The sequence below is a fragment of the Meleagris gallopavo genome, chromosome 22 (assembly GCF_000146605.3).
Source record: "Meleagris gallopavo isolate NT-WF06-2002-E0010 breed Aviagen turkey brand Nicholas breeding stock chromosome 22, Turkey_5.1, whole genome shotgun sequence".
Lineage (NCBI taxonomy): Eukaryota > Metazoa > Chordata > Aves > Galliformes > Phasianidae > Meleagris > Meleagris gallopavo.
The window spans coordinates 13,263,666-13,276,486 of record NC_015032.2 but is presented as its reverse complement, the minus strand read 5'-3'; the positions used below and the strand labels follow the sequence as shown (position 1 = coordinate 13,276,486).

Sequence of the window (12,821 nt, the reverse complement as noted above, 5' to 3'; positions counted from 1 at the left end):
TGTATATACTGCCTTCTCCCCTGCTTGCCCCACAGCTGCCCCACAGCTGCCCCAGCGTGCCGAGGCCCAAGCCCAGTGCAGGAAGGACGGTGCGGGGGGGTCTCACCGCCGCCCCACTGCCCGCACCCTGGGACCCCACCATGGGGCACTGCCGCTGGGGAGGGGGCTGCAGAGGGGAGAGGGCCTGGGGCCCTATTGCCCTCACACCCCAATCTCAGCCTGCACCACCTGCAGCTAATAAAGCTCCTTAACAAATCCTGCGGGCGTCTCTGTCCTTGGAGGGGCAGGGGGGATAAAAGGGAGCACAGCTGAGCCTTGCTGGGGCTGCTGTGCACTGTGGGACCGGGAGCAGCAGGGGGGTTGGGGTGGGCGCAATGAGCGGCAGGCGTTTGGGTGGGCTCTGCCCTGTGGTTTGGAGGAGCTCCTTCCAGCTGCTTGTTGGCAAAGCTCGGCTCTGCTGCTGTTTATTAAGCCATGGAGCTCCATTTCCCTCTCGGTGTGCTGATATTAAACGATTTGTCATGCACTGAAGAAACAGAAGCCTGGTGTCAGCAGCACCGGGGCCACGCAGCTGGAGTAGGGGGCTTCACCGTGGACAGGAGACACGATCAAGTGAGCAGCACCGGAGCCCATAAATACAGCAGTACTTTGTCGGGGCAGAAATGTGTGCAGCCCCAGCAATGGGGCTCTGCTGGAGGCTCTGCTCCACCATGAGCAGCAGTGGCTCTGCTCATCTCTGTGCGTCGCGCTCGGCTGCTCCCAGCCAGGGAATGCATGTCGGGGTGGGAGGGGAGGATCAGCCAGCGGGTAATAACCGTCTGCAGGAGGAGAGGGAAGAGCTGGGGCTGCGCTGAGGAGAGGAGCAGGCTGCAAATCACCTCAAACAGCGAGCAAACAAATGGCTGTTTGGCGTGGCAATTTGCAAAACCTAGAGGCAGGCTGTTAAAAATAACAGGTTTTATTGGAAGAGATTCATTTCGCCGAGTTGATGGGAAACGTTGGGAGCGGGAGATGGAGCGGGGAGAGAGGGGACCTGCGGGGCTGCAGCGGGGCTGGAAGCTGCACCCGTGGGCACAGCACTGCCACCTGTGTGCAGGCCCTCTGTGACCGTTACATCAGAGAAAAGCCAGTCACTCCAGCTGCAATGAAGCCAGGGGGAGATCTGGGCCCACAGAGCCCTGCAGGACCTGGGGGTGGCAGTGCTGGTCCCAGTGCTCTGCTGCAGGACAGGATGCAGCTCTGCCCAATCCCATATGTGACACGGCCGCAGCCCGTGCCTTCTCCTGGCCTTGTGGATCTCTATGGTGTGCTCAGCCTCCAGATGGTTGGTAGCTGAGGAGCAGCACTGCTGCCACTGTGGGCTCTGGCACAGGTGGGCCTGGTGGCTGTGCCTGAGCAATGGGTTTGGGGCAGTGCTGCAGCAATCCCAGGAGGGCTTTGGAGACTAAAGGGAATGTTTTGCCCGCCCGTCTCTCCTGCCTTCCCTCATCGGGTGGTCAGCTCTGAAAGGTTCCCTGGACCAAATGCAGCCTGATGTTAAGCACTGCATGTACTTAGAAAGAAGCACGAGGGGTAAAAGCTGAGCCACAGCCTTGACTTCTTGGTGAAAAGCCACTGAGCTGTGTTCCTCATGGAAAAACAACCAGGAGCAAAGCCTAAGCAAAACCAAGGTGAGGGAAACCCTCTCAGCAGCCCCCGCGTTGCATTCCAGATGCTCACCCAGGATCCCTAGCAATAACACACAAAGCTGGTCCCATGTAACAACCCATTTATTTCATTGCATTTTCTATTTCTGAGGTTGCTTCTGAAGTGAGAGTCGAGATTCCCTTCCACGTGACCAGCATCAAACTTTCACAAGGCTCTGTCTGTGAGCAGTCAGCTGCCAAAGGCCATGTGGGGTGAGGCTGATGAGTCTGGGGATGGATGGAGCAGTGCCTGCAGGGCTCGGGGCAGCCCCAGGTGAGTGCAGCAGGACCTGCAGCCTTGCACCAAACGTCATCGTCTGGCCACATGCACACACCCAGCTGCCTGATGCTTCTCCTTGGGGTGGGCATTAAAAATTGGAGAGGTTTGAGAAATAGCCTGCAAGAAATGGCAGGCAATCTGGGAATAAGGGGGACTCCTAAATCACTTGCAAGTTGTAAATCAAGGCTGGCTGTTTATCTAAAGGATCTGCCGCGGCTCAACACAAGAATCAGGCAGCACAATTCATTTGGCCTGACTTAAATAACTATAAGGGAAAAACCTTGCTATTGCTAACGGGAAAGCAGGATGCTGCTGTTCTCAGTAATACTGGTGAGGCATTCACTGTAAATGAATATAGCTCTTGTTCTTGATTCCAGCTAATATCAGAAGAGGATTTCTAATGTGCTGAAAGTGCCGCCTCTCCAGGAGGGTTAAGCATTAGTTTTCAGTTGGCACTGATGTTCCAGGTGGGGAACAGGACAGAACAGCTGTGAGGGCTAGGGGTGCTGGTCTGGTGCTGCGAGGATGTCAACTGAGTGCTGAGAAGTCATGTCTGGAAAATAACTCTTTGTCCTGAAGATCTGGAAAGAGATGTGCTATGACCCTTAGATCTCCTCCAGCGCAGCGTGCAAAGTACAAGTCCGGAGGAGCTGGGACAGGACACCCACCTCACCTTCAAACACTGCTTAAAGAAAACCTTTCACCCATGGGGACGGTGCCTCAGTCAGTACCCAAACAGAGCCGTGGTTTCCCCTGGAATGACTCCGGGCATCGCTGACAGGATTCTCCCAGGTGAGCACTGTATGGTGGTGGTTCTCCTCTCCTCTGCCAGCTGCTGTGCAGGTCCTCACGGAGGAGGTGCCCTTTGTGCCCCAGCTCTCTCCTGTTGCTGCAGTTCCTCCAGCAGAAGCAGGATGTTGTCGGTGAACTCATCGCGCTGCCTCCCCATCCCACGCAGCTTCACAGGGTGCAGGCTGGTGTGGGGTGCCTTGTATGGGTGTGGGCAGCACACCTCAGTCAGGAACAGCCAGGTGCTGTCAGGGTCCACACGCATTAAGTGGCGGAAAACGCTTCAGAAAGCAATGGGAAGAAAGGAGAGATGAGTAAGGAGAAAGGTTTTTTGGATTTACGTCCAATGGGGTCATTATAAGCAGCTCTGGAACACACTGGCTCCGTCTGCAACCTACACAGCTTTCCAGGCGGGGCCACTAAGAGCTGACTGCTGTTCTGAGGGTCTTTCTTCCAGTCTCTCCCACTCTGATTTCTTATTAACTGCCTCTACGTTTTCTCCCTTCTACACAGCATTTTCAGAAAGCAGAGTTCTTTTCTTTGCCTGGTGCTTGCTGGCTGTGCTGGTGGGAGCAAACTGCTGCCAACTGCAGGGAGCAGCAGGTCCCCCCTGTCTCCCTGGCTTACAGAGGGTGGCTGCACAGAAATCATCCCCACCAATGGCCCATGGCGTGGGATCATCTCCTGTAACCCGGACTGCTGTGCAGCAGCTTAAAGAACAACTTGACTCTTACAATTCCAAACTCTTTGGGTAGTATCTAAGCAACCTGTTTCCATGGCAAACAAACCTGGGGTTAATCCAGGTTCGTCTTCTGTTGTTGTTGGGTTTTTTCTTTTTAAGTTAAATATCATTTCATTGAACGTTGCCACGTGCAGGTGGCTATCTTAGTGGGTTTCAACCCAGCTTGCAAATGACAGCTGTCAGTAAGAATCCAATAAGCTACACAGTCAAACCAAAGGATGTCTTCAATGCTGTGTAATCAAATATGGTATCTAAAAAGATCCCCAAATTTGTTCTAGTTGTGTTAGCCAACTGGCTCTTGTGGCACAGGGCGGTGAGGCTATTCTGAGCCCAGGCTCAGAGCAAAGCCATGGCACAAATGGGCTGGCAGAAGAACCAGCCTGTCTGGCTTTCGCAGCTGTGCTGGGTATTAAGTGGAGACAGGTCACTGCAGGCTTCAGTATGAGCAGAGAAATTATTTCTGTGCCTTGGAAAAAAACATTCCTACCCAGAATGGTGATGGAAAGGTCAAATGGTAAACTTCACAGACTGTAAACATTTATTAAAAAGAAGTGTAAATTTCAAAACAATCACTTCAAGCTGGGAGAAAATGTAGAGCTATTTGTAAAGCGCTGACATAGGCCAGTGACAATTTCTTCATCTTTTTTTTTTTTTCTTCCCTTCAGGGTTTGATGTTTTGTTTTTCCTCAAGCTGAGGAACTTAGGGGTGATGCTGCTTAGGAAGTTGATCAGATGCTCAAATTCACGTTTCAGTTTACACCATTTTCCCCCCCATCTCATTCCTGACCCCTCACAATGCAGCCCCTCAGCTGCAGAATGTTTGGTCATCTTCCTTGAGGGCATGTTGGCTCATTTTCAATCAAAGCAAAGCTGTCCCTATGTTCCCTGCTTTTCCCAAACCTTGGTGTTCTAGTTTCTTAAAACAAGATTTGGGAAATATTTATCTCCTGGAATACTACCAACAGCCATAGTAAAGCCCTGCTTTCCCTGCCTCAGACATGCTGGAGTTCTTTTTTTTTTCCCAGCATCTATTTTTGCCCGTTGAGTTCTGCACAAAGCTGCATTTACCAAATTCACTTACTCCCACTGCTTCATCCAATAAAACTACAGGGTCCCATAAATGGGATTAAATGGCCTCCCTGGAGCACCATAACATTCCTGGAAGACAAAAATCTATTTATTTTTTTTTGGTGATGGCAGCACCTTGGCCCAAAATTGCTGCTCTGCACTTCACTACAGAACCTTCACTTTAAAATCAGGCTTAGACAACGAGGGGAGTTATTGCAGCTGGCTTTGGATGAGCTGACCTTCCTCCTGGCAGGTCACAACTCATGAGTAGTGTAAGAAACCAAAAAGGTGAGCAAAAACCAGTTAGCATAAATCAGCATGGCACGTGAGTCCTAGACATCCTTTTACCCTGTATGATTTTGGTAGTGATAAAGCTGAGTTATGTGATGTGTGTTGGCACTCGGGCTGCAGCTGAGATTAGTTCTGTTCTATCTGTTTTTAGAAGCATTTAAATTGCAGAATATTTCATGTAGCAGGCTGATCATTTGCCCTCGCCTAAACGCACATCATATGGCTAATTCAGTATTTCCCCCCTCCATCCCTAATGTGCGTGTGAGAAATTACACAGCTTTTCAGCCTGCTTTGTTAATGATTTAAAAGCTTAAGTTTCCAAACAGATAAATCCTGGTGTTCTGCTTTCCATGCCAGCGTTGCTTACACAGATGAACATTATATTGTATCGAGGATATGCAAGCCTACAGCAAAGACCCCCTTTGCAGAACAAATGCTGCTGAAGCCTGCTGCGATGCCATAAAAGCCACTAAGGTAAAAATAAACTGACTCTCACCAACTCCGGAATACAAACAAAGGGATGGCTCCAGCTTCTGAGAGCTCTGTCTGTCTCAGCTGCTGCCCAGCCACACAAAAGCTCTCGCACACCCCTGGGAGGTCGGCACTCAGGTGAAAGGGAGCTGACAGCTTTTCCCTTTTTAACAGTCTGCCCTCTGAAATCTGCTGTGCCTGCTGAACCTGCTCGCAGCTGGCTGCCTCTCCCGTTAGGGGAGGGAAGGTGGGCCACACAAAGAGGGTGGCTCTTCCTCATCTTCAGCAGAAACAGAGACATGTGGCTTTCTTATTCATTTTCTATGCTCCATAACTGGACACGTTTTGTCTGCTGAAATGTCTGCCCTTGTTTCCAGGTGACAACATATGGCAGTAGCGATTCCTTATCCTGACAGCAGGAACATGTTGAGCAGGATTTTGAACAGCAACTAGCAAAGTGTGTCTGTCAACGCTTCACAGGGCTAACGCATGTTCACCTAAACTGTTTGTGCTCTTTTAACCTCTCCCAGCCTCTGCAGAGCAAGACTGGAGCCAAGACTGACAGCAACCTAAGCAACACAGGTCCACCTGGCTGAGCCTGGGGGGAACAGGCCTTTTTTCCTGCCTAGCTACGGGCTGGCAGGTGGGAGAGGTAAGCCGTTTAGCTGGACACTGCAGCAAAGCTGTTCTTCTGACAGGTCTGATCCACATGGATAATTTAATTTGAATAACAACTGAGAAATTCTATGAGAGACTCTTTTCTACGAGATGCAGAGGTGCTGGGAAAAGGTATGAGAAAGGAGCAAGAGGAAAGGGGTTACTGTGTTTTTCCCCTCTCCCCAAATTACTTGTACACCTGATAGATCTGCATTTAAGAGACGTTACCTCTGGGCAGCTTCTTGCAACTTCATGGGTTGCTTGGCACTGAGGTAAACCAGACAAGCATCTGCCACTTTATTCAGGTCACTCTCACCTGCAGAAATGGAACAGAAAAGAAGGGTAGGAGGTAACCTACTCAGCTGCTGCCACCTAATAGAATCTGCTCTAAATTGGCAGCAATGGGCTTCTGAGCCTTTAAACTGTCTGACCCAGAGCTCTTCTGACCTCTCCTCTTGAAAATCTTGCTGTGGAGCTAGGAAAGCAATCAAGAGTATTGAGAGAGGAAAATAGCAACCAACCAGCAAGCCTTCTCCCTCATCAAAGTCAGCTCCAGAAATTTAACCTAGAAGAATTTCAGAGAGTTTCGTTCCATAAAAGAATAATATGCTGCATGTAAAGGGTCATCCAGAGAGATACCTCAAAATGGAACCAGTCAGCTTAGCCAGAAGTTTCATCTGGGTGCTGGTTTTCAGTTAAGAACAAAGCACTGCCCAACAGGTCTGACTGCAGCAACTCAAACATTCCACTTCATACACATTCTAATGCACACATAAGAGAAGTTGTCAGATCCTGCGTGGTACTGGGAAACTCTCTGTTGGGGAGTAAAGAGTAACAAGACCCTCTAGAAAAAGGACAGATTAAGGCCCAGCAGGACCTGGGTGGGATGAATCTGGAGAAGATCTGGAGATCAGTCTGTGGGGCACCAGAAGAGTGGGAATCAAGTGCAGGCCCAGTTAGTCATGACAAAAGGAGTTACATCAGACAGGGATATCACACGGTCCACGCCTCCCCTGGTACTCACCCATGTCCAGCTTCTCGCACAGGGAACCCAGTCCCTGCAACACAGCAAGCTGTAACTTGAAGGCAAGCGTGTGGTTGTATACAGGCCCAGCTCTAGCACTTGCTGCAGCTTGGCTGAGGAGGGAGCTGGTCATCTTAGGCAGGACATCTTTGGAGAATCTCTGCCTCAAAAAGTCCCCACACTTCTGTGCCAGGGTACACAGCACCTAGTGGAGAAACTTCAGTTACTGGAGGTTAAGTGCACTTACAGGTCTGTGAGTTGGCTGCTCAAGATTACTGCACTCAGCAGCACCAGCAGCTCTCTGAGTAACACATTCTGTATTGATTATTTTTACAGTGGGAAGGAATGTGACCACATCTGCCACCTCTTCCCATGTAGAGCAGAAGACAAACGTTTGACAGAGGCTGGGTGAGCTGCACCTTGCTGCTCAGTTTCACACTGCTGACTTCCTGGGACTTCTCCTCTCTCTTCAGCAAGGCAAAGGTAAGGGTGGCTTGCGAGGGCCTATTCAGAACTGCTGGAGGAGCCTCTGATGGAAGATGCTTTTCAAAAGTTAGTCCTGCACGGTGATCTTGCCCTTGTTTTAGAGCAGGCACATGTGATGTATGGCTACTCTGAAATTCTAGTGCATGGCTTCTTGAATTTGGGGAATCAAAACGTTCCTTTTATTCACACTGAAGGATTTGAAAATGAGTCTCATTCTGCACAGCAGAGGAAGCCCAGTGAAACTCTGGAGCTGTCAACCTCGGGCAATGCGTTTTTTGTGCAACTTGTGATTCAGGAAGAGAATGCTGTCAGTTGGCATGGCCAGGAAATCTTTTAAAATGTTATTATGAGGCTAAGTCTGCACTTAACCTCTTCCCTCCCCTGCCAATGTTTCAATTGCAAAACATTCCCCTCTCTTCAGTCTAAGACTTTCAAAGGGAGTTGCTGAGACTGTGCTTCCAGCAAGGGTAAGTTGCACTGTATAGTATCAAGGTTTTATCTGTGGACATGCTGTGGTTAAGAGGGCTACAAACCTACCCAGTACAGGGAGGTGATCCTGTTTTCTGAACCACATTTAAAAAAAAAAAAAATCACAAAAATGATTCCATAAACTCAGAGTTTCTCCCACTGGCCACAATAGCTTCTGAGCTGCTTGCCTTCTAAGCACCAGCTTGAAGGCTGTTGGCAAAGATTCACTGTTGTACCTTGAAGGCTCTCAGCACTGCCAGAGGGTCATCGCTAATCAGCCGAGTGACAAGAGCTGGCCAGACACGATGAGCCATGGGAAGCAGATGGTTTCCGTGAGGATGCAGCACAGTTACACAGAGCTCCAGCACGTCCAGGACCTGTGCACAAGGGATAGGAAACAGACTTTCAGAACATTGCGGCACCAGGCGTTCCGGTGGATGCCCAGTATCACAGCTGGGAGCAAGGACAAAGAAAGATTCTAACACAAAAGGGCACGGTTTCACCTCAGCATGAGCTGGGATAACTGAACGCTGCACAGAGCACTGGCCTACTCTGAAATCAACAAGCAGCACAGTGATGTAACTCATGCAGGGGTACAAGGCCAGGCAGAAATAAGGACAAGATTTTTAGCCGGATCCTGCAGGCTGAGCTGTGCACTAGGACCCCACTGTTCCTGTTGCACAGCAGCAGGATCACCTCATAGGGCCGAGGCTGCTGTAGTAAGAATCTGGGTTATGCCTCACTGCTGCATTTTTTCTGTCTTGCTTTGCAGTTTAAAAGGAGGACACCTTCAAAGGATTTTATAATTTAAAGGAAAAAAAAAAACAGGCTTCTAGCTTTGCTTATCACAACCCCAGCAACTTCTGAAATGTTTGTTAGTCTGTGAAGTCTACAGTCTGAAGTAGGAGGATGGGACAAAGATGCTTCTCCTTCCTCCACCAAAGGCTGAGGCATGATGGCTTCACTACCGTGAGCACCAAGGAAACGTGCTTGTCACAACGCCACCCTTAAGATCTCACACAGCCTGGCTGCCATTCCTAGCACAGAATACTTTCAGGAAACTCTCTCCCTTTTCTTGCTGACACTTGGAGGGCCTGTCCTGAATAAGCATCTGGTAGCACTAATCTTGAGACAGCAGGAAGCCCCACGTGCTGGTAGCCTCCCCACATCGGCTGTTCACTCACCTTCAGCCGCACACGGAGGTTCCTGTCAGACAGCAAATGGATGCACCTCTCCATCACATCTTTGGCCAGCTGAGCATGGCTTGGCAGTGGAGTTTCTCCTTCTGCATCAGAGTTGCTTGGCTCGGGCTTAGCAAGGGAGGGAACCTCGTCTGGAGGACAAAACTGTTACTGAAACCATGAAAATGACTTGGAAATTCTGGCAGATCAGAAAGCCCACCCACGGCTACTTTGCAAATTCCCAAATGAGACCTTTGGCATTTCTGAGCATGGTTAGATATAGTCAAGTATATGCTTGAGCTCTGCGAGTTAAATGGCAGGTTCAGACTGTGGGACTGAGGAAGTTTTGCTTTCTTTACTGGACAATGCAATTGGTCTGACATTTGCAGTCTCTCTTCACCACAGACTTCTTTATTTCCCATTGATTTTTATTAAAAATGAAAAGCTTGGATATTTAAAGATGAAGTGTTTAAAGGTCAGGATTGCAGCATAGCCCAGTAAAGACTACGAAGTTCCCTACATGAATGTCTGCAGGGCCTTCCAAGGCCAGGTGGGAAAGAAGCGGCAGCATTATGAGACAGGAGAAAATGGTATAGGGATTCCTGAGAGAGGCCGAGGAAGCTGAAATAGGAGTTACTGACAGGATTCTGAAAAGAGGTAAGTTTGGGTCCTGGACTCTGTTACAGAGGTCATTTATGAGTGAGGAAATACAGTTTTTTTCCTTCCACCAAGAACATAACAAAGCAGGAACACCAAGCAGCACCTCACATGAGCTACAATCAGCTCAGAGCAAACCTGAGATTGTCATGAGCACATCAGTCTTTCAACCCCATCCAGAGACCTGATGAAAGGAAGCCTCAGAAACCACTGTCTTTCTCTAAGCTGAAGATACTCAGCTCCAGCACTGACCTGCCTCCTCGTCACCCGAGTCAGAAAGGTTGCCCTCTGCAATCTGCTTCTGCTTGACGTAGTCGAGGAAGAATCGCTCCATTTCTTGACTTGTTATCTCCTGCTGCGTCTGGGACAAAGTCCTGCTCTGCCCCTCCGCAGCCTGCCTCTGCTGGTGCTCCTTGCTGCAGGACGGCCCAAACCACTGGACTGCAAAAGAACTGGTGCATCACTAAGCATTCATAATTCCTTCCTGCAAGACAACAAGCTATCACAGTTTCCTCGAGATGAATACGACTTTTAAGCGTGGGATTGCAGTACATAATCAGGCAGAAGCTGTCACACCACCGAGACCTCCTGTGACTGTCAAGGCGGACACAGCAATACACCCCATGTGCTTCTACAGAACGTTTATGGGAGGAGTAAAACTACCTTTTTTGAACCCACCCCCATAACTCTGCAGGCCAGAAAGTGGTTATTATTATTGCCCATAAGCAAAGAAGCTGGTTATTACTGCCCATAAGCAAATGTTGCAGTACCTCAGCTACTTGAAACTTCCCATGGCAAGTCCAAATGGCAAAGCCAGGGACCCTTAGTCACAGCAACACTGAATTATGCAAAGTAAACATCGCTTAGATACCTAGAGCTGCCATTAAGGAGTGGAGGACACCGAGGAAGGTAGAAGCCTGGTCACTGTAAGACAGATCTAATGCAGACAGGACATCTTGAATAACGTCTTCTACCAGTGGCAGCAAGCTGGCATCCGAGTGCCTCAGCATCGTGCTCAGGACCTGGGCAGCATGTGGCTGGTGTGCCACCTGACGCAAGTTCAGGGAAATCCCATTCACCAGATAGTCAGAATTCTCATTAATCAGACTCTGCACAGAGTCATAACCGCAGGCCTCGCATATGTCTACCAGCGTCCCCTGCGCTGTCTCACTGATGAGCAGAGTCTTGTCGCCAGCCTTTTCCAACACTGGGTAGAGAGCTGACAGCAGAAGCAAGCGGAACTCTCTCCCCAGGACAGCTGCAAAGCAGCTGACCCCCTCCAGCTGGATGCAGAGCTGCCACACGTTGCTGTTCATGGTGCGAGTCGTTACGTGAGGGTCTGGGGATGGCAGAATGCTGCTGCATGCAGCTCCTGGGAGGGCAGCAAGTCCTGAGCGTGGCACAGAGAGCTGCTCGTGGCTGATTTCCTCTGTGTCAATGCTAGTGACCAAATACCAGTTTGTCTGGTCTGTGTACTCCTCAAGAATGGACGTTACGGACCCTTTGAGATCATCCATGCTCAGTGAAACTTCCCTTTCCTGAAGGACATCCACCCCCACGCCAGCAGCTCCCACAATCAGCTCATTGAGGACCATGGCAGCCTGCTTTCGGTACACAGCAGACTCACAGTACAGCCCCATGAAATGATCCACAAGCAAATAGATGTTCCCATAGTAGCCGAGAACACGACAAACTTGCTGAAGGAGCTGGAAAATTTTTTCCTCCGTGAAGAAGCGGAAGTATTTTCTTTGACTTCTGCCTTTCTGCACACCGTGCTGCACAGAGCCCGAGGGGTCGTACCCACCCACACAGTGTCTGTCTTCCACTATCTTCACATCCGTCACATCCAGCTCCAGAACCTGCATCAGTGCTTTGGACAGGCGGTGGAGGTGGGACACGGAGTTGAGGACGATGTTAATCTTGGGGCCCAGCAGCTTCAAGTAGCCAAGTAATAAGCTCAAAGTGGAAAACTTGCCTGCGTCATCCTGAGAGTTCATCAGGCGAGGAAGGGCTGTGGCAAGGGAATGGAGGTTCTCTGAGAGAACGTCAGCGAGAGCCCTGTTCTGTGCTATCACCTGCTGCTCTGCAATGCCTTGCAGCACTTCGTTACACCTGCTTTGCACTTCGCTGTTCTCATCGTTAACCAGCCCCACCAAGGCCTTTAGAAGGTGGGTGAACGAATCCACCAGCGACAGCCTGCAGTTGCTCAGCAAGTGATGGACAAGTTCCACCAGCTCCAGTCTCACTCTCCAGTGAGAGTGAACCGAAGAAAGTTCGACGATTTTACGAAGGAGGAGGGAGAGTTTTTCCGAGGTACTTTTGCTCCACTCGGGCCCTCTATGGACAATCAGTTCTGTTATCCTACTTTGTTCTACCGGCGGCTTTTCTTTCTGCTTCGGGACTCTGGCTAGCTGCTCATCAGCCATTACCGAGACAACGACCTGATAAAAGAGTCTGATGGCAGAAACCGTGACTCCGTGCCCTTGTTTGACATCTCCAGCGATAATCCGAGACAGTGCAAGAGAAACGCCGGGCAGAAAAGAAGCAAACAAATCCCCGCATCGCTGCGCCTGCTCCTCGCGTAGCCACCGGTGCTCCTGGCACTCGCCCTGCAGCAGGAGGACCCGCAAGCACTCCAAAGCGGACAGCTTAATTTGCTTCGCCCTCTCTCGCTCCGCCAGACCCAGGAGCAGAGATACGGCGAAGCCGAGGAGCGGGAGGCAGGAAGGCCGGTACAGAGCGGCGACGGCATCCCTCTGAGCGGAACGCATCAGGGCCAGCAGCGCCCGCAGCGCGGCCAGCTGCAGCTCCTCGGCCGGCGCCGGGGCTCCGTGCGGGGCGGGCAGGCAGGAGCAGAGCTCGGACAGCAGCTCCCGCAGCAGCCGCGGGTCGGTGACGCGGGTGCCGAGCAGCACGGCACGGAGGCACTGCAGCACGCGCTGCACCACGCGCTCCCGCCTGGGCCCGGGCACCTTGAGGGCGAAGCGCAGCGGGAACAGCACGTATTCCTGCAGCTCCTGAA

General features: G+C 50.7%; 1 protein-coding gene across 1 annotated transcript in view; it reads right to left on the bottom strand.

Moving 5' to 3' along the window:
- Positions 1 to 1,751: 1,751 nt before the first annotated feature.
- TTI1 (TELO2 interacting protein 1) overlaps positions 1,752 to 12,821 on the bottom strand; it is a 13,101-nt gene continuing 2,031 nt past the window's right edge. Inside the window, exons 2-8 of the mRNA XM_010722664.3 lie at positions 10,671 to 12,816; positions 10,052 to 10,240; positions 9,146 to 9,294; positions 8,198 to 8,338; positions 7,008 to 7,212; positions 6,212 to 6,299; positions 1,752 to 3,035 (exon numbers count right to left, since the gene is read on the bottom strand). Coding sequence (XP_010720966.1) covers positions 2,813 to 3,035; positions 6,212 to 6,299; positions 7,008 to 7,212; positions 8,198 to 8,338; positions 9,146 to 9,294; positions 10,052 to 10,240; positions 10,671 to 12,816 — 3,141 coding nt within the window. The 3' untranslated portion in view covers positions 1,752 to 2,812. The remainder of the gene's footprint in view (positions 3,036 to 6,211; positions 6,300 to 7,007; positions 7,213 to 8,197; positions 8,339 to 9,145; positions 9,295 to 10,051; positions 10,241 to 10,670; positions 12,817 to 12,821) is intronic.